This window comes from Anoplopoma fimbria, chromosome 7 (assembly GCF_027596085.1).
Source record: "Anoplopoma fimbria isolate UVic2021 breed Golden Eagle Sablefish chromosome 7, Afim_UVic_2022, whole genome shotgun sequence".
In the NCBI taxonomy this organism is placed as follows: Eukaryota; Metazoa; Chordata; class Actinopteri; order Perciformes; family Anoplopomatidae; genus Anoplopoma; species Anoplopoma fimbria.
The window spans coordinates 11855118-11882088 of record NC_072455.1 but is presented as its reverse complement, the minus strand read 5'-3'; the positions used below and the strand labels follow the sequence as shown (position 1 = coordinate 11882088).

The following is a 26971-nucleotide window of genomic DNA, read 5'->3' as shown; positions in this document are numbered from 1 at the left end:
GAACGTCATTCGACTTGTCCTGCACACTGTTATATCTGGCCTTGTTTTACTTGCTCATCCATATTGTGGTTAATGACGTAGCATGGAGCTATTCCTTGGTTGAAATTTCAAAAGCCTTTTGTCAAGTTTTACATCAGGTCAAGATCACACCGCCCTCCATTTTACAGATAATTTGTACATATAATTTCATTTTATTGAGTAAAACAAATCCAACACAGGATTTTGTAATATGTTCTAAGTCATCAAATTACATGTGAAAGTGTTTTATTCATCTCAGGTTAAATTGGAATGATTATAGCTGTGGTGATTTACACTTAAATAGCTTACGTTTACATCTTCATGGGGGAAAAAAAAGTTTTTCATAAAATAAAATCATGCCTCTTCTGTTCTGTGGGAAAGACTGAATAACAATTTCACACAAGGAATGATTACAAGAGATTATAGTCCAGACGATAAAGCAGATATCAGCTCATCATAGATAACACTGTCCATTTAAATATTGGCCAATAAGTATCGAGGAATGAAATGCCAGACATTTTTGAGGTAATGTAGAAACAGTTGGGCTATTACACACTTAGTCAACCAGAGAGCGCTGAGAAGTTGTTGTCTTTTTACAATTTTGGACCAGCAAAAAAAAACATAGTAACTTTACAGTGGTAGCACTGATAATAGCATGTTGTGTAAAGGTGCACTGAAGAAGAGCTAATCTCCAGTGGGGAAAGAAGTACTCAGATACTTTACTTGGTAAAAGTCCATACTCTAAAAAATACTCCATTACAACACCTGAATTGAAATTGTTACTTAAAGGGTAACGTAATGTTGTGTTTACAAACCACACCTGACAAATCTTACTCATTGTGCCTTTAAGTAAAAGTACAAAAAGTATGAGCGAAATATACCTAAAGTATCAAAAGTAAACATACTCATTATGCAGAATGGCTCCTTTAAAGTGTAGTATTATCATAGAAAAATGGTGTTATTCTCTTTGTATCACTATCAAAATACATCAAATACATGTACAAGCATAATCTTGAAGTTTGCCTCTGTGGAGCCAATACTACTCACTTACTTTGTATTACTGGCTAGATTTGTAGTATAATACTGCATCATATTATATCAGCATATATGTGTTTTTTTTCATACAAAGTAACTATGAGCGTCAAATAAATGTACTGGAGTAAAAAGTGTAGTATTTGCCTCTGAAATGTAGTGGAGTAGAAGAATAAAGTAACAAAAATGGAAATACCCAAGTAAAGTACAAGTATTTCAAAAAGTACTTGAGTAAAATAACTTACATTCCACCACTGTTGGTCTCACACCAAAGCTATATTTAAAAACAACCCCTGGCTATTCAACAGACACAAAACAAACGTTTAAATCACTGTTAGTTCACCCCAATGATATTACACAACATACAAAAAAATATATAAAATCACTCCTCTTTATTCAACTATACCCTCCAGCTTGATCTGCTCCAAATGCTTTTTGATTTATTTCATTATATAATGAGGCTAAGGCTAAATCAATAGGAAGCAGTAAAAATTAGAGATTCCCTTGAAATCAACAGCTGACCTATCATCAATATAAAAATACCATTTTTAACCCTTTGTTTAAAGTTTTTAGAATTATAATTCCTGAATCACGGCAGCGTGTATAATACTGATATCAGCAGAGCAGCTTAAGCAGCAGCCCTTCCTGCAACACTATCTCACTGTAGCCTTACTTAGTTAAACTCTCGCTAAATTGACACTTTAGTTACCTGAGTCAGACCGTTTCCTCTCTTTTTACACCAACGTACAACCAGTATGAGATACATCCAATTACCTATACAGAATAAATGGTGCAATTAAAATGTGGCAGAACTCAGTAGGCTCTCTGTTGTTTTCGGGTTCCGGGGGTTGAGGTGTCCTGTATGTACCAGGTACGCCCTGCTAACAGAAGGGGTTGCCCTCACCCTTCATCCCTGATAGTCCCAGGCGAGCAAAGTCTTCAAACACAAAGTCATCAACCTGAGAGGAAGTGCTAGAAAGAGAAAGAATGTCCTGCAATCACTGTAAAAGCGACATTTAAGCAGAAAGGATTCACATGTATGCAGATGATAGTGCTATTTATCAATCTAGATAGTTTAAGTATGAGTGGCCTAGTGTTGAAGATATATCAGTCATAGAGATGTCTGCCTTCTCTCCTAAATACTGGAACTAGATGGCACTTGGCTTGTAGGGCTCAAAGCGTAAAAAACAAAAAAACATTAAAAAAAACTCAACAGCAACTTCCCACTACAGAAATCATGACCCGGTTACTAAAGATTCAACTCACACAAAAACAATCTAGATTGAATAAAAACACTTAATTTAAGAGGAAAAATATGTATTTCTGATTTTGGGGTGAACTGTCCATTTAAGGCTAAGGGAACACACACACTTACTTCATCTCAAACTCTATGAGGTTTGTATCCACGGTAGCAGCCTCTGCAGCTTCTAGAAACAAGAACACATTAAGTGATTTAATCCTTCCAGCTCACCAAGCTGCACTAGTAACTGTTATGATGTGTGTGTGTGTGTGTGTGTGTGTGTGTGTGTGTGTGTGTGTGTGTGTGTGTGTGTGTGTGTGTGTGTGTGTGTGTGTGTGTGTGTGTGTGTGTGTGTGTGTGTCCTACCTGACTGTGGTTGGGAGCTGAGCTGGTCTAAAGGTTTGGGATGCATCAGGACAAAAGGAAGTTCCACTGCTACATCCCTACACACACACAAACCCAAATGCATCTTAAAAAAACCTCGTTACCACCCACCATATTAAAAATGTCATGTCTGAAACCTGTTTGTTCTCTTTATTAAAAATAAAAGTGTAAAATATTAAAGAGTTCAAATATCACTCCACTAACACTGAAAAAACCCATTCAAATTGATGCAGCAGAACCAGAGATATCATCCTTCCTCATAGTCAAAGCACGGCGCCTACATTACCCACAAAGCTTGAGTGTGTTCACCTACCCTCCACGAGACACCACCAGTTTGACTTTGACTCTGTATGAAACCAGGATCCCCATCATCTCCTTGTTGGTCCCTTCTTTTACTCTGCAGGATAAATGCAATCAAGTATGAGAGAAATAGTGGATGCACCTGTTTGTCAGTACATATATCCATGTGTGCTTCTTTGTGTAGAAAAAAAAAAAAGTAGACCCTTTCTGTCAAATACAGGTTAGTGTGTATATGTGTGTGTACATGGTGCTGGAGGCCAGGTTGGTGTCTTCATGCTTTAGCTTTCCATCCAGGGCTAGGCCTCTCTTTTCCCTGTTGGTACCCAGCATGGGGGTCAGCGTGTAGACCTGGCAGGAGGTGGAGCTTGGAGAAACCTGGTCACTGGGAAAGCGTTGGGGGTAAAGGTCAAGGGGAGAGAGGCAAATTGGGAAGGTAAAAAAGTGATCCATTAGTTCTGGCTCTTGCTACATAATAGATGATTGCAGTAAAAACAAGATGAGCCTTTGAGCATGAAAGTTCAAAACTACAAAAGACTGCACTAAGCACATGTGGGGTATAATAAATCCGATACCTCAGTAGCCTGAGACGATATGTTGGTGGTGTTTGATTCAATGTACTATTGTGTATAAGATAAAGTTATCTGCATACTAATTCAATTGACAATTATTAACATGCTTCAAATAGCTGGTAAAGAGAACAGGACCTAAAATTGATCCCTGTGGAACCCCTTTATTAATGTTGAGAAGTGCCAATTTACTCGCAAGGGTTAGATGGCATCGTTGACCTACTAAACGGGCCTACTGGACCCAGACACACAGGCCCAAATTGTCGGAGCCTCCATTGGCCTTCACATACAAAATCACTCAAAGAGACACGCCCCAACCAGGAAGAGACTCAAACAACCACAAACAAACATAAAATAACAACAGAGAGACAGCTGCAAAGAGACACAAAAAGTCTACCAAGAGACCAAACAAGCTGCAAAGAGACCCAAAAAGACTAACAATAAACATAAAATTGGGAAAAACAACTAGAAAGAGATACAAACTAACGACAAAGAGACACAAAACAACTAGAAAGAGACTAAAAAGCAACTGTAACACAAAATTACTACAAAGATCACAGAGAAATGACTAACGACTACAAAAAGACACTGAACATCAACCATGACTAAAATAACCACTATTGCTGTCATGCACCTGTAGTGGAAGTCCCCAATACGCCGGACACTTGGATTCAATTTGCGTCCATTTTCCTCTTTGTATTGACTTTAAAAGTAATCATGCCACCCGATAAATCCCTTAAGAAAACACCTTAATTCTTGTGACTTGTGAAAACATTAATGTATATCTTCCTTGAGCCCAACCGTGGAAAACATAATCCCAATTAAAAAACAAGAGGATAACATTATAGAAGAAGAACTCACTCTGCTTCCACCTGGGCAACTGGACACTTATACTGGGCCGTGGAGAACAGACAGATGTCGGCATACTGACGAACTGAGAGAAAGAGAGGAGAGTTATTTATAGTTATTTAAGTAGTTCCTTAAGCCCTCATCTGATATAGTTCTGTCTGAGAATACAGTAGATGCAATACTCGATTTAAACTGTAGCTCACAAGACAAGAAATTGTTTCAAGTGGTGAGAATGTTCTTTCACTTGTTAATTTAAAGTGATAATAACTGAAACCATAGTGTGAGTGTATAAGAGCAGATGGAGTTACCGGATATCTTCACCCTCTTCACGCTCTTGGTGGAGTTGTTGGTGACGTGGACGTTAACACTGATGGGCTCGCCGTGGTAGTACAGCTGGAGAGAGACAGAGACTTAGCATCATGTGTGTGTGTGTGTGTGTGTGTCCCAGTTATCAAATAGCACATCGAAATGTTTGTGTCACCTCCTTATCCAGCGAGGCCTCCAGGTGCAGAGCTCTATCGGACATCAGGAAGCTACGACTAGTCTCCACCATCGGCTGTGGACCCGGCTTCTCTGGAGCGTACTGGACCTTCCGGATCACCAGTTGCACAGAGTTCCTGCACAAACGTTCAGTTCATGTGCGCGTTTCAAAGAATACCACACTGTAAACGTCTGGAGGAGTGTTAGTTTGGTTGTCGTTTCGGGTGTCTGAATGTGCCAAACCTCTGGTGGATCTTCTCCTCCACAGTCTTAGCACAGAACGCTCGGAGCTCATAGTCCACACCGCACGCCTTCCCTGTGTCCTCAGCGCCCGGCTGGAGGGTTACTGAACATGGCAGGTTCTGGGGGATCTGACACAAGGTCAAACAGGGTGAAATCTCAATGGCGGCTCTAGGGTGAAAAGTAATATTAAACTCTATAATGCTAAACATATCTTAAAAAGTTTTTCAAAGTAAAACTAAGTCTGATTAACTGCAGGGAAATCCTTCAGAGGACTCTCCTTCTTAATGATGCCCCCTGTTTGCATAGATTATTTCAGTGATTATTTTCCACCAGGCCGGCTGCTATCTACGGAAGCAATGAGAGGTCAGTTAAAATAAAAATCTCTGGTGATATTTTTTTCTAAGTCTGATTTAATTGTTTTCAGATCTGTGTTTATGATTTTAGCACAGGTGATAAAAAAAAGTTTTTGCCAGGATGAACCTTCTAAATTCCTTAGCTCTTTTTCAAACTTGAAACAGTTAGTGAATCATTTTGTTATTGTAATTCTCATTTTGGCCACAAGAGGCTGAAGTGCACCCCTACCCCATGTTCTGAAGTTTCTTCCACATGAGTTTCAAATCTCCATGCACTTTAAACACATGGTTGCTATTGTTTTGTTGGCAAGTCCTGCAAGTTACTAGTGTTAGTCCTCTTTAGAACATGGGGTAGTGATGCGCTTCAGCCTCGTGTGGCCGAAATGTGAATTACGACAATAAACTTTATTTTCACTTGTTCTTAGATCATAAAAACAGTGCAGAAAACAATTTATATCTGACAGAAAATGGATTGCCAGAACTTTTTTTCTCACTTGCCTTCAGGGCTTCAATAGTTATCACTCTCTATCGCTGAAAAATGACCCAATATGCAGGAATTTTTATTTAGAACTCCAATTGCAAATATTTTGCCACCTGCGCTAAATTGGCTGTGACATCCGTTTCCAGTAGATTCTGGGTAAGCTGGTCTATATCAGGCTGTGTTGGTGTTTAGAAGTCTTACAGTGAAGTGGAAGGGGTGGGCATGCTGACCCAACTTTTTCAGCAGCCGCTCCTGCAGGCGGCTTGGAGGCGTCTTCGTCTCCTGCAGAGGGGGGAAGACCTGGACGGTGCTGACGTACAGATCCTTCCGGAAGGAAAGACCCAGGACGTCCAGGTCCTCCCGGCCGTAACGGAACGCACAGGTCAGAGTCACAAACACTGAGGACGGACGAACACATGGGTTATATGAATGGTCAGCTCAGTCTGTGGGTTACTTTGTGTCTATCTTCTATTTGTATTACCTTTTCGATCTTTCAGATACTCTTGGTCTACAAGGAGGACCCCGTCTAGAGAACACGCACACACACACACACACACACACACACACACACACACACACACACACACACACACACACACACACACACACACACACACACACACACACACACACACACACACACACACACACAAACACACACACAACAGATGCAGATCAATATATTGTGTGTTTGGTTGTGTTTATATGTCAGTCATCAAATCATACATTTCCTCCAGACTATCTTTCACTAATCAGTATTTTCATTAAAGAAACACACTTTAGCAGGAAACGCTGTCTTTCCTCAGCGTGTATAATACTAACGCCCCAATTCAGAGGCCGCACATCTAAACCAAACACATCTTAAAGGTCTCATTTACTCACTTACTCATGATAAATCTGGAAATTACTTATTTTCTGAATCAAAAAAGGGACCCTGAATGCACCATTCGTACAGGTGTCTGGGACGCTGCACTCTTTCCATTACAGAGGGTTGTGATGGTGCTGGTTTTGGATGAGAATGATGGTCTTCTGAGCTCAAGTCTGATCTGACTCTGCCTGTGTGTGTCTGACTTAGGCTACCTCCGAGGGCACATTTCAGACTAAAGACCAGTTAATTGAGGACAAAAGCCTTGTCCCAAATTTGGAAGGAGTCAGCGGTTAAAGTTAGGTTTAGGGTAAATCTCCAGGAAATGAATGCAATTCTGTGTAATGTCCCAAAAAATGCATTGTAAATGCTTCTGTAAACGTGCATCATAGACTGTATAGAAGAAGTGGACCTAGTTACCCTGACGTCACCCATTGGTTTGTGTCACTTCAGTAACGGCTTAATTTTTCAGACCTGGAGGTGGCTGCGTGCTGTGCGTGTATGTAGACTCACCAACTGGATCTACGTGGTCTAAGTGATCAACAAAGTCACGCTTCCCCAGATAAACTGTGAGCTGTGGAAAGAAGAGAGAGATTAGGATTATCCAGGACAGGAGATGTTCGAGAGAGAGAGATGTGATAATAAGAGCCTCCACACACACGCTACCTTGCTGTTGGGGCTGGTCTTCTTAAAGACTCTGTAGAAAGAGAAAGAGAGCATATCTCGTAAACACATTGTGTGTACATGAAACTCAAGTTTGAGACAAATTAATAAAAGCTATCATATCACCAACCTGCACTGAGCCACACAAATTAAATGCAGCGCTGTGATTGCCCCCCCCGACATTATTAAAGCAACACAAGCAGATTCAAATGTTTCTAACCATATCATAAGAAGACACAACCTTCTACTCGAAATTTTCAAACTGAACAATTTAAAACTCTAAATTAAAATGGGTTGCCGCATTGTATTGAGCTTTCATTGTTCACCAACAATAACCACCCCCTCCTCCCCCTTCAAAGTAAGACTAATTTTCCTCTCAGGCCTCCATATCCATGTCAGACTCAGATGCCTTTCACACTACCAAAGCTTATTCCTATTAAACGGGATGCTGGCAAAGTATCTGCACATGTGCTTGAAGACTTGTTATATATCGAAATTGCGCAAAATTGCCAAAACACTTGGAGCTCACCTTCCATTGGGAATTGTATGGAAATGTACTGATCCTTTGCAACCCTAGTCAGGTGCATTCATTTATTCACCATTATAACACATTGGAATGTTCTGCCGAACTGTCAGCAGCCGAGTTACGTTATGAGCAATATCAGAACCCATCGGCTATTAGTCTGAAGATGATTTAGCCTCTGAAGGACCGATATGTCTGGGGTTCCGGTGTAGCCAGCGGATATCTGGGCCAAGACCTCCTCCTCTGGTCAATTGTTAACAGTGTGAGATTTATCTTGCTGCTGCTCAGGGCAGACACCCCTCGATAACAAATCTCCCAGTAGAGTCCAAGCGATGATTAAACATATCATCTGTTAATAACAAACGTATATCTTTTCCTCATTTGAATGGTCTCTCCTGATTGTACAATATGCCAAACACTACCGACACGTCACAGACTGGTCACATGACTAACACAGGGACAGTACATGTCCATGTAGCGTTGTCTGCGTTTCAAAGTAAACAAGGGAAACATTAGGGCCTGGTTAGTGTCAAGGATGGACAACAACAAGCTGTTAGTGTATGATCTCATTACACTCCAATACACACTAATGGCAGTGTATAACCACGTCACATTTCCTGTCCTTCACAAACACACACACATACACAAACACACACATTGGCGTAAACAGAAAGAGAGCAGCTAGAGAGCAGCAGCGTTGGCTGACGTTACAATGAACTGTAGGACAGGAAGGTCACCATAAACTCCAGCTTTATGCTCTAAACTGATCCTGGGTGACATTTACTCTCAACAGCCTCCATATGTGTATCAGGGCAGAGCAGATTTACAGCATGGCGTTTGTGGACCGATTAGATTACAGTACACGGTGCGGAACATTTCTGATCCTGAGGGACACATTAATCATCACAAGGGAAAAATTGCAATAGCACTTAACAAAGAACAATTGGAGAAACATTTTTAAAGGAACACACTCGAGGAACTATTCAGGACTCGTTTTAAGGAAATCTCCACCCTCTGATTCTCTGATATCATCAACAAGGCAAGATTGTTTGTACATGAACATTCTAACATTAATTCAACATGTTGTAACACATAAATCATTACTGATGACTAGAAACAATTTAAAAAGACATAGGAAAGCTGGGCTGTTTTAAACATGGCAGCCAGGTCATAAAAACCTCTGATTTTACAGCAAAACACTTCACTAAAAAATCTGTAGTTTTGCAATGGACGGACCTCATTTGCATAAACTTGAGGTTTAGGCATGATTATGCTGATACGGCCAATGATCAGGCAATCTTGGTGAGCCACGTCTATTATGCAACTCGTGGCCGGATCTCTTGCTCTCCATAAGAAAACGAATAGCATCCGTTGACTTCACGTACGCTAACGGGTACAGTGTATCTCCACCATAAGGGGACTGGAGTTGACTGAACTAGCTGGCAGGCTTTGCTTCACAAAACTATAAAAAATGTATAAAAGCTGGATGTACATTTGAGTGTCATCGGAATAATAACAATATGCGTCAGTGCTCGTTTTGCTAAATTTGAGCTTGTGGGAGCAACAGAGGAAGCCCGAGTATCGAGCCCTGGGGAACGCACGTCATGTCAAATGTTGCAGGTTATCAATGCACCTGAGAAGTAGCATATTTTTAAAAAGTACACAGACGAGTGTGTGAACAATGTCACTCACATCACAACCTCACGTTGTTCAATGATAATAGGGGTTGAATACTGTCTACTGACAGACTACAGTTTTACTCTCATACGACTAGTATTTGCATACCCAGTCAGGTTAAATCACTTCTCTTGTTTAGCTTTGGAGAGTATGGAGAATTGGAGGTAAGAAATCTTCTCCAGCAAAAGTAAAGCAGAAGAAAAAACAGCAGAGTGTCTGTGCTGGAGCTAAACAGGAAGAGGGTAAAGGGGTATTCCAGGAAATGTAGCCAGCGGTCACCAATAATGTGTATGCTGGGAATTCTTTTATGACCAAGTGTTGAGGCTTATCAGCCAATCAGTCTGAAAACTTCGACTACATCATTTACATTAATGTAGAAGAAGATTGTTACTAGCCTACTAGCAGAGCTGTCAGGACCATTTGGGAGGCCATGTCAGCTCGAAGTTTATGCACACTGCTGCAGTTTTAATAACATAAGCAGGAATGTGCTGCCGTTTACTTTCTGAGGACAAAAAACAGGGGCAAAGAACAAAATCCACATCCTGATTATCAACAGAAATGTCCATTCCTTCCTTAACACGGGACGCGTGAACCCCTTCCTGTCAACCCTGTATCCTACAGGCAAAAAAACACATGTAATCATCATAAAACTCAGCCGGGCATGAAGCCACTGAGGTCAGCACCGAGGACAGGATATAACCCAAAAGATAATTTACATGTTTTTCACACTGCAGTTTCACAAAAGTAACATCTACAAATGATCTGTTCTAGCCACAAGTGAGCCACAGTTACATTAAAACATAATAATTAAATGTCAAGAGATTTGCGAGATATTTGTTGATGACACATCTGCCAGGCAAACTTTGACCTCCAAGGACTTCTCATTTTTTTTCCACAACACAAGAAATAATCCAAATTTCAACCAAACCTCTATACAAATAAACTAATAATTATTAAGTACAAATAATTCATGTTTCCTCATTAAGGCTAGGTTTTTCTAAAGCTTGCTTTAAAACAACTTAAAACAGTAGTCAGCCATGCAAAAATGCAAATCTGTATTACAGAGTTTATTCAATTTCAATTTATTTTATATAGCCCAAAATCACAAATTACAAATTTGCCTCAGAGGGCTTTATAATCTGTACACATGCGACATCCTCTGTCCCGGGATGTGTGCCTCATATTATCAGAAGCTAATATGAGGCTTTAGTAGGCCGGGTTAGACAAATCAAGTAAAAAACTCCCTCTCTTATGTAGAAAAACAAAGGATATTTTATATCATATTATTTGATATCATTTTTATTTTAATAATAATTCAATTCAAGTAGCTGATGAAAAATAATCGGTGTCAGATTATGTATTATTATAAATCACACATATTTAATGAACGTTTAAAGGGATAGTTTGTGGGGTTTAGTGGCATCTAGTGGTGAGGCTGCAGATTGAATATCTATATATATTCATATATATATATTTCATATATATATATATATATATATATATTATATATATTCATATATATATATATATATATATATATATATATATGAATATAATATATATATTCATATATATATATATATATATAATATATATATATATATATATATATATATATATATATATGATATATATATATATATATTTCACTGCACATATGAGCGCTTCACTTTTGTTTTTCAGACAGACTTGAACAATTTATGCACCTACCCTTTAAAGGCCCTGTGTGATGAGCAGCCTATTTCTGTCTTTGGCGACTCCTAGTGGTAATATATGAGAAGACACCTTCACAAAAAACTATAAAATTATACTTTATCTCCACTTTCTACCTCTCATGTGTTCCTATTTTTATATTTGAGACTTTAGCATTGACAGTTACATACAAGACACAAGACTGAGTGTCTGTCTTCCTACAAATTGTCTACATAGCACAGTAGCTACATTATGAGACAATTCTGAATGCTACAAATCAGCTAACGCGATGCTAAGTCAAACTGCACCTAGTTAAAGGGAACAAACGGTAAATAAACAGCGCTGTCGCACACCTGTCCGGTTTAACAAAGTTTGACATCTTCCTCTTGGCGTATAGCCTTCCGCAGCCTATATGTAACTTAAATGACCATCTACGTAAAAGTAAAAACGCTGATTACGCTGCAGGGAGTCAAACACTGTGGATACATCGCTTCTGTTACAGTGCTCTTCACTCCAACACGCCTCGCTTCCTCATAAGAGGAAGTTACGCCAGACCCCGGTCCAAAATGTGTACATTTTACGACAAATTGACGGTGTCTCGCTTACTGCCGCATACTGTTATTGTTTTAACTTTTTCGTATTTTTGGCATCCACTCTCTAATTCGGCATTAATCGATATTTTTTTAATGAATATTTTTTTTTAAATCAACTTACAGTCATCTACATTGCAGAGAGTGGCAGGGTTAAGTGAATCAGGTCTATATATTGTTCTCTGCACATCTGCTTCTATCCGCGTTAAACCAGCAGAGATTGATTTAGTCCGGTTTTTTAAACGGGATTGGATAGTTCCCTTTTTCTCCTCACGAGTTCACCGAGCTACGGCTTCTGTTCCCGTCCCGTGACAGCGACAACAAGAGACACTGGACGGTTCTCTTACCTGGTCCCCGCTTTGTCCCCCATCTCCTCAGTGCTGTGTGGACAGTGGGTCTTATGGGTTCTGGTCCCGTCTGTTCTGGTCCCGTGTGTCCACTGCTGCTTCTGCCAGCTTTTTGGAGTAATTCAGCCTGTTTCCGCTGTTTAGGGGACAAAAACCACGCCTACATATAATATGATGGACACCGTATTCACCCCAAATACTTTGATACAACTGCAAATCGCCATGCATGCATACTAATAGTAGTATTAGTACCAGTAATAATAAACAGTGTTAGCTTGGTACACTATTCTACCTCAATACATTTCTCAAGTAGGCTCCTTGTACTTGCACCAAGTGGTGAAAGAAGTATTCATGTCCTTTACTTTAGTACAAGTACCATCATTACTGTGTCAAACTAACTCTATAAAAGTCCTGCTTTTAAAATCCTTTTAAAATAAAAGTACAGAAGTATTGTCAGCTTCAAGCTTCAAGCTGCTAAAGTGTGAGTTGGCTTTATCTACGTAACAGTGATGGTTCCCAACCTAGGGGTTGGGCCCCTCAAAGGGCCACAACATAAATCTAAGGGGCAATGAGATGAATAATGAAAGAGGGAAGAAGAAAAGCTAAGCTCAGATACACAATACTCATTTACTTTTCTCTATTATTTTATTTAATCGATTATTTCACCAGCTATCTAAATGAAACCATCTGCAGTTTAAAGGGGACATCTTTCTCTGGTGGAACGTCTAGTAGACATGTCAAACATTAAAGGGAGCACATCCTTTTTTAAAAATGTTATTTGACAAGTATTAACTATAGTGTAAAACATGTTCAGTGAAGTAAAAAGACAGAACACTATTTCCCCCTTTTTTAAATGTAGTGGAATAGAAGTATAAAGTAGCAGAAAATGGAAATACTCAAGTAAAGTAAAATTCACCTTAAAATTGTCCTTAAGTACAGTTTTTGAATAAATCTTGTGAGTTAGTTTCTACCACTGAGTGATAACATAGCAGGTATGCCAATTGTGTGCACTACTCCCAACAATTGAATATAAAGTCATGTTTTCATTCTTGTTCCCACGGTGGTGTTTCAGCTTCACTGTGCAGAACGATGTATGTGTTCAGTTTCTTTTCCCATTCATCTATTCTGCTGAGGAGGATACCTAATATTGTTTTTTAACAACCTTTTTCTGTAAGAGAAACTGTATTGGTTTCCTTTGCGAGACCCGAATGCTAACAGGCTACATGAGACACATAAACTCAGGACTAAATCTGACACCCATCATGATTTTACCTGTCTGAGTGGAAGGGATTTTTTAATTGCAGGACATGATTGACACTTGGGAGACAGAGCTTTCTGTCATGCTATTTTACATCTTTAATGCATTTTAATGACCACCTTTGACACCATTACCCTGGACACTTTTAAAAAACCTAAAAACCTACCTTTTCTGTAATAATTTCTTTCATTAGTTGTTTCCTTTGGAGAGACCCCCTTCTATCTCTAAATTTTAACTTTTACTTTTCTTTTTTTTTCTTATGTAGCACTTTGAGATTGTTTGCTCAATATAAAGTGCATTACAAATAAAATTCATTATTATTATTATTACTTTACATTCAGCACATGCTATTAAAAATAGTTAAGGGTCATTTAGTGTTGCTGACATTCTTCACTTTATATTTTTGCCCAGAGCAAACTGGATGATTTTATTTTGAAAGGCGGGGCAGGAATTGGCTCCGTGTGGGAGTGTCACAGGGTGCCGAGTGAACGCCTCGTATGCGGCTTTCTAGACAGCGCTGAACCGCAGACTGCAGAGACTAACGGGACGTCGACAGGTCCGTTATTTCAACCGCCCTACAACCACTTCCTACCGGCTGTTCGTGTGTGTGTAGACCGGAGCCATGGCTAGCCGCTCTCTGTCCTCGCTCTGCCTGCTGCTGGCGCTGCTGCTGCCGCTGGGAGGTAAGGCTTTGTCCCGCTCACCTCAGCGGATCCACATGTTCCTCCGCCTTTTGTGCCGCACTCTGAATCTAGGCCGAGTAACGGTCCACCGGCCTGGAGGCAGACGTTAAAGGGACCCCTATAACATGTCCATTCAGATCAATCATCTTTAATTATATATCCCCGCGTTATATATTTGATCATTATAAGCTTGATTCAGTTATTGTGGCTACATTTGTTCCAGATATTACTGATGCTGATTTTAACCTGCAGTAATTGATTCAGTAATTATACATTAATACCGTAAGTGTAATTATTATATAAGTTTCTTACAATAGATCCAGTCATTTTAGTTATAAATATATATACATATATATTTATATATATATTAATAATATATAACATGAGTTATTATAGATCAAAGTGATTTGGCACCACCCACAGCATGCTGTCTGTCTGGGTTGCAGCGGCACGTGCCACAACGACAATGATGTCACTCTCTGTGATGATGATTAATATGAAAAGTTAGTCACCTAAAAAGGTAAATAATTAAAATGATTTCATGCTGCTTTACTGTAGCATCTGTCCTCACACCCGCCGGTCTCCAGCGTACACCACCACCGTCCAGACAGCCAGGTGCATTGTATTTGATTGTACAGTATGAGAACTCTCTCATTCAAAGGTCCTCATGATAATCAATACATTTTCAATTTGGACTGACTGTGGAAAGGAACTGGAAAGATGATTAACCCAATCAGTGGTCGGCAAGTTAATGCAATGCAATGATGCAAATGAGATGCAAATGATGTGAATTGATTTTGGCTCGCCCAGCTGAGGGGGTTGGGTTTAGGCATAAAATAGAAAATGCCTATGCCAGGTAGTTTAAGTACAATTTTTCTATTTATTTTAAGGTTAATATTAGAGTTAGTCTAGGTTTGGTATTGGTAAGGATTAAATGTAGGTAGAACTTCAGTCTCTGCTAATCACTGCTGTGGATTTTTATCCCCAGATACCTGGACTCTTGGTCTCCGTCATTACCGAGTATACATCCAGCTCCAGTGTTGCCTTTTCCCCATGTTTTAAAAAGTATACCTCACTTGGAGTTCATTTTACCCACGGAACATCTGGGCAGGGGTTGCTGTTGTCGACCTTAAAACTGAGGAATTTGTATCAGTGTGGATTAGTCCTATTGGTGCTGATACACTTGCCACTGGGCAGTAGGTGGGCGGGGCAGCTTGGAGGAGGAATGAGACACACAGCGGAGGATGCAGAGGTTATTGGCTCGGGGTTGGTGGATGGCAGCACATCTGACTTTCACACAGGAGACCAAAGTTTCTATCACAGGTTGACAATAAACATTTGCGTTTTTAATAACGGTAATCATAAGGAGCAGTTGCGTGTTGCACAAATTCTCCATGACGTCACCCATAGGTTTCTGAAGAGCAAAGTGAATCTCAATAATGTTTATTATTATTTCTTTTTTTTTTGGAGCAGTGACCATATTTGGTCAAGACCATACACTGTATTTAAGAATCAGACGTAGTCATCGTGACATCACACATTGGTTTGTGGACTGCTGTTTTGAAGCATTGTTTTCGGTGATTTTGCCGTTGCAGTGTTATTTTTTTTGAAGACAATGAATCGAAGTTACCATATTTTGAATGCGGATGTGTGAGGTAGTGACTTCTCTGGTAGAGACCTGTCAATCACAGTAAGCCCGCCTTCAAACATACTCTGCTTTATGGTCTATTTTACTCTAAATAGACCATAATTTACTAAATGAACATCATGCTGTATTGAAACTAGAGATTAAGACCATAAAGTCACGTTTACAATGTTTACTGAGGGAATAAATCAAGTGAAAAGTAGGGTTATTTTTTCATAAACTTCTATACAATCAGACTTAATTTGTCGCCCCCTGCTGGTCAGTAGAGAGAATGCAGGTTTTAAGACACTTCCCTATTGGCTTCACTTGGCAGAACTGGAGCTGCTGCCTGGTCAAGATGATGGAGCTGGGAAATAGTGAGTCTCTGTGAGGGGCAGGTCCCGTTAGAATAAGAAACGGCAAGTTAGCTGCTAAAGCTAGCTATCTTGGTTTGCAATGTGCAGCTGTGATTCAGGTCAAAAACAGTGATATTAATTCGGATGCTGATTTAGGCTGCGAAAAATAGGCCTGTTTGTAATGTCGCTATCAGAAATTTTTACGGCAGACTCTTCAGAGTGTCCTTTAGTGAAAAACGAGCTATGCTAACGAGACGGGTAACCGTAAATCAAGGATTTAGCAAAGTTTCAATGAAACTAAAAAATCACAGTTGTAGTGATCAAGGATATTAGCTATAGAGACTAAAACATTTAACAAAGCTGTAAAGTTTGGTATTTTAACATTGGGTTCTATGGGGATTGACTCGCTTTTGGAGCCAGCATTAAGTGGCCATTTAAAGTGACCTTAATTCTCGGTTTTAATTTTTTTTAAGTTGTGGTGGTTCTAATCCATTAAGCATTTTACATCAGGCATTCCTGTGTGCAAGTGGCCTCAGCTCATAATTGTACCGGTCCTGGTTCAATTTTAGCTGGTTGAGTCAGACGTTTCCGGTCGGTCTCTGCTGTCCACTATTGATTGAGAGGAAAATGCCAAAGAATGAATAAAAGGACCAGTTTAAAAGCATGGAAAGGAAGCCAAAGCAGGAAGGCTCCACTGAAGTTATAAGATAAAAACAGAATTGATTCCCAGGGGGAGATTAGGAGTGACAGCGGAACGAGCGAAAGACCCGATTCAAGTGTATTGATTTTCTTGTTGACCCTTTAATTTAGGAAATCTGTTTTATTTTTGTTCATTAACACTGCAAAAATTTAAATGATTTTAAAACTCAAACAGACCTTTGAAAAAGTGAAGTCAAAATGTCCTCTCTTTCCAAAAAGTCCTCACTCTGAAGGTGTAAAACTCAAATAGGTCCTCACAAAGATAGATGTTCAAGTACACAAACACACACTTGTTTGTGAGTGGCAGCCAATGAGGTTAGCTTTTGTTTGTTTGTCTCGGCTTTTGTATCCCGTCTGGTAAATGATCTCTGTTCTGCAATCCAGACAACAAATAGAGCGGATTAGAGGGCCCAGTTTGGCACCGGGGCCGCAGTTTGTATCTGTGTGACACACTAACACCAGCAGGGCCTGGAAAGCTGACCGCTGACATGGTCACATCTTTACAAAGAGCTTAAATCAAAGAGACCGGTTTGAATAATTATTTGGTTTCATGTGTCAGATTCAGTGTAACGTGTCTGTTTCCTCTGTCCTCTCCGACTCTAGTCCTGTCTCAGGACTTTGACCTGACCGACGCTCTGGATGATGATGGTGAAACAGGTTAGTACAATAGAACACCAGTCGTCTTGTATGTCATGGAGTTGGATTTTTTTTAAAAAAAGAGAAAAAAGAAATGTGGTTCTCTTAAGTATGACTTCTTAATCTTGTAATTATGACTCAGCATCTTATTAAAAACAAGATCTGTATCCCCAAATTACTAGAAAATATTATGATTATGACCTCTGCCTCTCGTAATTTGAAAAATCTTTTATCTCCGTTGTTTTTGTACGATATGAAAATCAGTGTTTAGTTGCGTAACCCACGTTAACATCAGGTCAACATCAGTTTAAATCTATGTTACTTTATCATAATGAGATAAATATCATACAGAATGATTGGAAACCAATTGCTTCAGTCAGGAACAGTAAAAGAAAAAAAAAAAATCCTAAAATCAAAAAATGGTACTGTAGATTTGTCCTTAATGACCTCGAAAGAACAATGAAATATCCACTTTTGAATGAGGGTAAAGTTATGACGTTTATATGACGATATAACTCATCTTCATCCTCAGTGACCCCTTCACCAAAGCCACCAAAGCCAGAAGCACCAGCAGGAGGAACAGGAGGTAAGACCCACACAGCAGTGACCGTTTCATTCTATAATAATAGTAGGATATAATGTAATACAACACCAGGTTAACCAGGACAGGATACATTTTAAATGTAGACCAAAATGTTTTATTTTTATTTTAGAGTAGTAGAGTGAACATATTAGATTTGAATTTCTGACACTATTTTCATCTGCAAACTTTTTGTGTTTTTAACCCTAACTATCACAATTATCATAACTGGAGTCAGTGGTTTTACAGATTTGTGCTGTCAATGTTCTGTGCAGACTTTAACCTGGAGGATATATTCAATTCGGATGGCACCACCACCACTACAACCAAAGCCCCACCCAAGGTCGTCCCTAAAGTCCCTAAAGTCCCCACAGGCACCAAGGCCCCGGTGAAGCCTAATAACAAGCCAGGTGAGAGACTGCACCTTCCTCTGTGTTTACAGCCAGCTTTCCTCCTGAGGCCACGCCTCCACCGGCTCTTTGTTAGAAACGCGCCCTTTATTTTTTAATTTCTAATCTGCTTCTGCTTTAATTTGCTGTTAATCCAAATGTTAACCTGTAGTCTTTATCCTTCTCTTTATACCAGTACTGATCTCACTCACTGATACATTCTAGTCAGTTCAGCTATACCGTCGATGAAACTCCCTTCACACCCGTTAAAAGAGCAGTGTGTGGGATTTAGAGGCATCAGTGATGAGGTTGCAGATTGCAACCAGCTGAATACCCCTCCACTCACCCCTAACTTTCATAGTGTGTCGGAGAACTACGGTGCCTTCAGGTAACTTAAAAAAAACATGAAAGTGTTTAGTTTGTCTGTTTTTGGCACAGTTGCTGTTTGGCTAGAAAAACACAACTAACCATAATATCTCTATAAATACATTTATGATCAACCTAACGCATGTTCTATTACACAGACTTAACACACACTAGCGTCCGTCAGCTCTGGCTAACTGAAATGTCACTAAGCTAGTTAGCAACACGGTCAGTGACTGTTTATTCTAACTGTACAGGTCTTTATGTACAGTGAGGCTTTATATAAAGAATTTCACAGTTAGTCTGTATACATACATATACATATTCAGAGTTTCACGCCGCCTTTTTATAGCATCAAACAAGTAATTAAGCAAACTTGTCAGAGAAAATGAAAACTTTAAAATACATCAGCATCAGAAACCATTATTTGGGATTTTTTTTTTTATGATTTTATTTATACTTTTTACATTTAGGACATACACAGGACATGGAACACACGATACAATAACACATAATAACTGAGAAACGGGGCTGGAAACAAATGCAAAGCTGTCTACCAACAGCAATATTCGTAAAGATGCTGCCCCTTCTGGGTAGACGTTGATAGAAAAATAATATAATTTACATGAAAAAAAAAACCCACAAACTTTATTTAGGCCCATGTCCCATATGGTCACATGGAAGGGGCTGGCTGCAGTACAGCTCATACTGCAGCCAGCCACCAGGGGGTGATCTAGAGGTTTTGGCTTAAATTTGAGGAAGCAGTCATGTCGTCCATCTTTATATATTGATTCTATAGTTCACATGAGACAGCATATATTAGCTTATAGTTTCTTTTAATTCAAAGAGTCTTGCAGGTCTTTTTAATTTCACTCCTTGTTACCGACTCAGTTTATCTGTTGATGATCGTTGTAAGACTCCTGCTTTTGCCTTTTATTTTGCAAAAACATTGACACCCAACTTTTGACCTCTACAGCTGCAGAAGGCTTTGACCTGGCTGATGCCTTGGACCCCAACAATGACATTGGTGGCAAGGATAAGAACAAGGGGCAGGGAGGTGGGTGGGAGTGTCTCCGCCGTAGTAGTAGCATTCGTAAAAATAAAAAAAGCATTTGAAGTTAACATAAAGTAAGTATCAATTACCAATTGAAAAATGATTCCAGTCCAGATGGAAGAAATGGATGTTTCAATTCGGCTACGTTCAAACTGCAGGCAAAAGTGGCCCAATCTGTTTTGTTTTTTTCGGGCCTCAAATCTGATTATCATTTTTAATAGCAGTGTGAATGGAATAAATCAAATCTCAAATTCAATTCTGATTTGGGCCACTTTCACATGTTGTCCTAAATCAGATACAGCTCTGATCTTTCTTCGATGCAACCTCAGTCTAGACTGAAACCTGGAATGAAAACACAACGGAGCAGCTTCACCTGCTGATTGAATTTAGAGCTTCCTGTACCTTTATGCAGCTTCCTTTGAGGAACAGTTTATCGTTTAGTGATCCCGTTCTTCACTGTGCTGATTCTCTGGTCTCTTTCAGTGGGATTTTCTGACGACGATCTGTTTGATGTTGGCAAAGACAAAACCTACAAACCTGACAAAGGCAAAGGTAATGTCTGCACCCTTATAGAAGACCCAGGATTAACCCAGCAGCTGAGGAATGTAACCCTGCCATTACTCTGTGTTTCCTCAGGTGAACGTCCCAGTGGTGAAAAAGATCAAATAAATCCTGACGACAACTCTGGTGGGTTTTCTCCATCTCTAGTGTTTGTTCATAAATGCATGTCCGTCTGTTCCGCTGCTGGACTTCACTATGAATATATATATATATATATATTAATATAATTCTGTGTTTGCAGGGACTACATCAGAAGTGGGCACCATTGCAGGGATTGCGAGTGCGGTTGCTATGGCGCTGGTGGGCGCAATCAGCAGCTACATCTCCTACCAGAAGAAGAAGTTGTGCTTCGGTATACAACGTAAGGCTTTGACAATACAGTCATGTTTGTTAAAAATGGCAATACTCAAGCTATACTGTGTGGAAGCCATTAATGTGTAAGTAACATTTTATGCTGGCCTAGTCACATGACCTGCAACCACACTTTCAAAGTGTGTATTTAGTTAATCAGGTTGCACCATTCGAGCTGCTCTAATGAGTGATTTCAGAGTACCCACTTATCAAATGAGTATGTGTAATGAGAAAGGTCAAGTTTTTTTTTTTTTACGACCTTCATTTTCCATTCTTTGGTGCTCTCTCCACCTCCATCAACCTGGATTCAAGCAGCATTTAGCTGTTTTCAGTGGAAAAGCTCCAATCAACCCACAGTGCACTAGCTGCTCAGCACCAAACAGCAGACGGTCACAGTTAGAGACGAGAAGGTGGAGACCAAAACAGAGCCAAAAGGAGGGTGAATATTGGACTTACTGCGACAGCTGGTCACGCTGGACAGCTGGGAACAGACCCAAACGCAGGCTGAGGGGGCAGCAGGATGATCTCAATGACTTATTGATGAAATAGCATACAGGCAGGTGGTGGTCCAGGTCCAGGTAGACATTCAGATCACAGATGCTAGAACACAAAAGCACAAGGCAAAAAAACTAACAAAGCAACTAGGACGGTCCGGCAGGGAATGAAAAGGAACCGGGCCGCTATATGTACTGAGAGGCTGATGAGGGAAGTGGGAACAGATGTGTGCATGGGTGGGGCAGTCAGGTGATGGGACAAGAAGGGAGACTCCTGGGCATCTGGTGAACGGATGGGAAATGGCAATGAAGGGGCCTGTGCTTGGTTACACAAACACAACTTCAATGAAGGCCAAGTAATATATTTAACTAAAACCTCATTACATTTTGGTATGACTTTGTTTTATTAATTTATGCATACATTTGTTTCAGTAAGTAGTATTCTTGAAGTTTAAAGTGAGAAAGAAACGTCCACAGCACAGCAAACACTTTTTAGTCTCCTTAACAGAATACGAGATCATGAGTTAATTTCCAGTGTTGAATTCTTCTCTCAGCCGTCTCTGGATAAAAGAACCATACAACAAACTAAATAGCGCATTTGTTTAATCTCCATGTAAACACAATTCCCAATAGATTCTATTTAGCAAATATGTAAAATAATAAGTTTGATATAAGTGGAGTTTTACTTTTAAAAATAAAGTAAAATATTCCCACCCAGGTGGAACTGTTGTGTAGCTAACTGAACAACGTGACAAAGCTAACGTTAGCATGCTAATATCTGACCTGTGAAGAGTAAAAGGAGGAATATGGAAAAAGCCTATACTGTATATCTGACCTGAAACTTATTTATCGCTGTTCAAAAATGATGTTAATCTTAATATGTTTCAGGTTTTTTTTTTACATATTTGTGATGCTCACTAAATGTGTTGTCTCGTTGTGACAGAGAGCCTGAATACTGACATGGTGAAGGCTGAGAACCCCGAGGCCGTGGTGGCTACCGAACCACAAGGTGAGAACATCTCTACTGCACTCTGCTCACATGTACCACACTCTTTTCCAGTCTCATCCATCACTATAGAAGCCCAAATGTAAATGTATGTTTCTGGAAAAAGAAGAAATATATTTCCTTTTACGTTGTGCAGCCAGTCACTTTATAACTCCAGCGGCAGGAAACACTACACCGGTACTCTAGCATTCTGTAAGATAAAAGATAGACAACATCCGCACTTTTCTATACAGTGTAGTACCCGCATTCTCTTGTTCTCTACGGTGTAACAGTGGTACTTTCTTGTTCTCTACGGTGTAACAGTGGTACTTTCTTGTTCTCTACGGTGTAACAGTGGTACTTTCTTGTTCTCTACGGTGTAACAGTGGTACTTTCTTGTTCTCTACGGTGTAACAGTGGTACTTTCTTGTTCTCTATGCTGTTGCAGTGGTACTTTTTGTTTTGTTTTCTACTGTAGAACACTGGTATCCTCTTTCTCTATGGTGTAAAAGGACGCTCTCGTTCTTTATGATGAAACAGTGAAAAAACTCTCGTTTTCTACGGGGTAACTTAGGTGTAACCCTTTTCTCGTCTACGCCCGAACACTGGCACTCTGGCAGCCTGCCAACTGCTATCAATCAGACACAGACAGGGACACGCCACTCGGACCGGCTTCGATAAAAAGCAGCATTTCTAATATTTCCGCAAAGACCATTTTTCATCATTTAATATAAGTGTATTAAGAATACATTTAAAAAACACATCAATATTACACTCACTTCACATTAGCTCATAGAAAATGATCTGTGTATAAACTACTCTCGTTTTTTTTCTCTTCGCAGTCCAACAGACCCTCCTGGAGCCCCCCAATGCTGAACCCCCAACTGAAGAGAATGCTGTGTAACACTCACATACCACACACACACACACACACACACACACACACACACACACACACACACACACACACACACACACACACACACACACACACACACACACACACACACACACGTGCTCTTTCCCAAACATCCCCCACCTAAAGCCCCTGCGCACCCCCCCACACACACAGACACACAAACATGCTACAGGATAGACCGTCTGTGGTGTAGCATGTTCTGGTTGATCTTGCAGCTCTGGGCTGTAAACGTTGGGATTTGTAGTCCTTTTTGCGCTGAATGTGAAGACAGATTTTTTTAATTCTCAGCTGTAAACATGGCCGATGGTGTATCGAACCTTGCCAAATGTACGTGTATATAGTTATTTATTGTTTACCGTTCGAATACCACTGACATGTTGGTTTATAGTAATCCAGCCTTCAGCATGTACTCAGATTTCTCTGCTGTGAGCCAGGTTGAGTTGAGTTGTAGCATTTTGCTGACACACAGTGAAGTTGGAATACTGGAAAAGAAAAATACAAACAGTGGTTAATCTTAATATACATTGGAGAAAGAAACTCTTCTGAGCTTCTATGGGTGTGTGTCGAGCTTCTGAGTTCAAGGGGAGTCTCGGTGTAGTGAGCTGGATTTCAGGCGGGTTGGTTTAGAATTTTTTGGACACTGATTTGTGACTTGCAGCGTGGTTAAAGCTGTATATCAAGTGAACCAGGGAGCGCTGAGAGACCACGCCCAGTTTTTTTTTTAGATGATTGTAAGTTGTGTTCCAGCTATCAGCAATATCTCGTTTCCTGACTTTGAATGGAATATAGCAGAGTCCCCCTTTTAGCACATAACTGATTACTTTCCTAAGTCATAGATTTACTTTTGTTGATGCAAAGTGGCGGAAATCAAATGTTAACTGTAACAACACTGCACAGAATCCATGACTTGGAGGTCTGTCTCTACTCTCCACAGATAATGCAAATGAAATTTGACAATATTTCCCATATTTCTATTCAAAGCCTTGTAGCAACTGATTATGTAATCATTTATAAAATGTGTTGATAAAATGTGTTTAATGGTTAGATGAATTTCATGGAGTTTATAGTTTTTCTGTTATCTCGCTGACAAACTTGGCAGAGGTAAGAATGATGTTGACTGACAATATATCTTATTCCTACATGTGACTTTATAATTGATTTTTTAAAATTTTCAGTTTACTATATTATCATGAGATTAATATCGGTGATAATGATGATAATGCTAAAAATAATCATTATTAATTGAAGTTTCCCAAAAGATTTAATTCGACGTTGACCGACTCGGTACATATATACTGCCCTTAAATGGGCTCCGCTCTAGCTGTTAGAGTCCATTAGTGGGACATACCTCATAGAACTGGACTTACTGCAGGTAGCTACTGTTTACATCATGTGACTGTTGCACCATTAGTTGCTACATGTTGTCTATCTTAATGTACAAAGTTGCCTTATTCAGATTTGGATCTTTTTGCAGTGGGGGAAAAATAAGGCGTCCAAACATTTCTGTCTACTTACAACCTGTGACTTTTTATAGTGTAAATATTCAGTTTTTTTTCAAATGATAATGCCTAACAAAGGGAGCCTGGCTCGTTTTTTTGGGAAAGTGGTGATGTTGAAATAGTTGTGATAAGAGAAGTTAAGCCAAGGAATAAAAAACTAATTTAAATTCAAAAGAAAAATTGGATTAAAATTTACTCACCATACTTACCATAATTGTAGCATGTAGCATAAAAACGATTTTAGCTAAATCAGTTCCACAGCAGTTAGAGCTGAAAAATGCACATCCAGGTACTTATCTGTCTCTGTTCATTTGAAAAGAGATTTTCTTCAGTGGGAAGTTATTTAAAAAAGAGTAAAAAAACCTCAACACTTTGTTCCAGAAAAAGCTGGTTGTGACGAGGCTCGTGGACAGAAATGTGACTGAAATGTGACTTTGTGTTGAAGATACAACTGCTACATTCAGAAGCTAATACTGTTTGTACTATGTTTTATTGTGTTAGCAGTGAGGTGCCAGTGTGTGCAGAAGGATTCTAGAATTTGTCTTTATCCGCGGTGGCCATTTTAAATTTACATCATTGTGATACAGAGAAGTAGCCTTATGCTAAGATGTATGAAAGTAGAATTAGGGGAAACACAAAAGCTAAAGACATTTTTGATTGTGTAGCCCAGACGTCCATTGGCCCTAGCATAAATTGCTAACAACAATTTAAAGGAATCCTGTGGAGTTTTCACATTTATGGAATGCAACATGTGTATCCTTGAGGCATAACATACATGATAAATGCATTCCCTTCTTCGTAAAACCAAAGCTAGCTAAGTCTGCTACTTTTCTTGACCACCAGACATCGATCCATGGAATAGCAGGATTCCGTTAGCTGGAATGTGAAGCGCACAACCCGCATGTAAGTCATACTAACATAACGGGGATGCACTCTTAAAAAACATGGCTCCGTACTACTACTGCATTTAAAAACCCTCTCCAGTTACTCTCCTAATGATTAAACGGTTAATCTCTTATAACCTATCACTAGGAGAGTAACATTAGGAAAACTGGTTCAGAATCCTTCAAAAATACTCACAAGTATGCCCAATTTATTGCAATTACAATTATTACCTCAGTATGCTTCAACCACACTGGTTTGTAATGAGGTGTAAGGACAAAAGTGATCATACCTGTTGTAGGTGATGGCTGCATCCCACTGGCCAATCACTGCGTGAAGTTGAAATGATTGACAGTCACCACCTACCCGGTTCCCTCTAAAAAAGGGGGTCAGGCTCCAACAAGGTGTGTTGAGACCGAATGCAAAGCTACATGTTACTTGTGTGAATGCGGCAACTGGAGTGTTTTTTGGAGTATTTTGCAACTCGCAAATATTCGCCCTGAACAGCCAATTGGAGTACTCCTTCCAGAGAGGAAGAGAGGCTTACCTCCAGAGATACTGCACAACTGGGCAACGTTTATTTCCGTTTTCCAAATAAGTTGCTGAAGTTGATTCATTTAAACTCACCCGTATTTGCGCTTATTGTGTCTTTGCATTGACTTTGCATGTGATCGCTCAGCATAAAGAAATCCCACAAAGAAGCACGCAGAAGCCTTTGGTGGACTTCAAAATGGCCACAATGGTACAAGATTTTTAAGAGTGGAAAAGTGAGTTATTTGTGAAAGGTGAAGTAAGAAAGGAGTTTGAATCAGATGGCACAAAAACTTAAAAAAGTAGAAGTCTGCTTTAGCTGTGTAGATGAATAGCAGCAGTAGTTAGCTTTAGGATCTTGAATAGTGTAATGACGAGTGCTTTTGGAAAGTTGTGATGGTTGTACATATTCCTGTGAGCAGTTCTGTGTTTGTACTATTAGTGTGCAAGAGAGCATATTTACGCTCCATATTATACTCTTCAGTGTGTGTGTTTGTGTTTACACTCTCCGCCTGCTCTTTTTACACTTTGTACCCGACTTTCCTAATAATGTAGCTTAACTTTTTGTAGATAGTTTTACTGCTTCATGTTCTGTACTGCCAACACTTTGTTATTTGCCTAAGGAGGACTCGTACGTTAACGAGATCTGAAATCATTCACTGTTTTTTCTAAACTGTCTGATATTTAGTCTGTCTGTCGTTTTATAGCACTGCTCAGAATCTCTGGTGAGAATGATTGAACCCTATGTAGTTATCCCACAATGCAACATGTTTCTCATTTCCACTACGTGGTTTGGCTCGCCTC

General features: G+C 39.6%; 2 protein-coding genes across 2 annotated transcripts; one reads left to right on the top strand and one right to left on the bottom strand.

The window, feature by feature from the left end:
- Positions 1–174: 174 nt before the first annotated feature.
- On the bottom strand, positions 175–12612 carry arrb2b (arrestin, beta 2b). Its single transcript, XM_054600973.1, has 15 exons — positions 12596–12612; positions 12304–12439; positions 7478–7508; positions 7325–7385; positions 6428–6472; positions 6148–6344; positions 5113–5240; positions 4871–5006; positions 4698–4782; positions 4402–4474; positions 3219–3356; positions 2988–3071; positions 2657–2733; positions 2426–2477; positions 175–2022 (listed from the first exon to the last, which is right to left on the bottom strand). Exons 2-15 carry the CDS (start codon positions 12324–12326, stop codon positions 1932–1934), a joined length of 1221 nt encoding a protein of 406 aa, XP_054456948.1. The 5' UTR covers positions 12327–12439; positions 12596–12612; the 3' UTR covers positions 175–1931.
- Positions 12613–14087: 1475 nt separating this feature from the next.
- Positions 14088–24269, top strand: cd99l2 (CD99 molecule-like 2). The gene is made up of 10 exons (XM_054600975.1): positions 14088–14244; positions 17527–17580; positions 18092–18145; positions 18415–18549; positions 19868–19948; positions 20429–20497; positions 20582–20632; positions 20748–20867; positions 22295–22360; positions 23179–24269. Exons 1-10 carry the CDS (start codon positions 14184–14186, stop codon positions 23238–23240), a joined length of 753 nt encoding a protein of 250 aa, XP_054456950.1. The 5' UTR covers positions 14088–14183; the 3' UTR covers positions 23241–24269.
- Positions 24270–26971: the final 2702 nt, after the last annotated feature.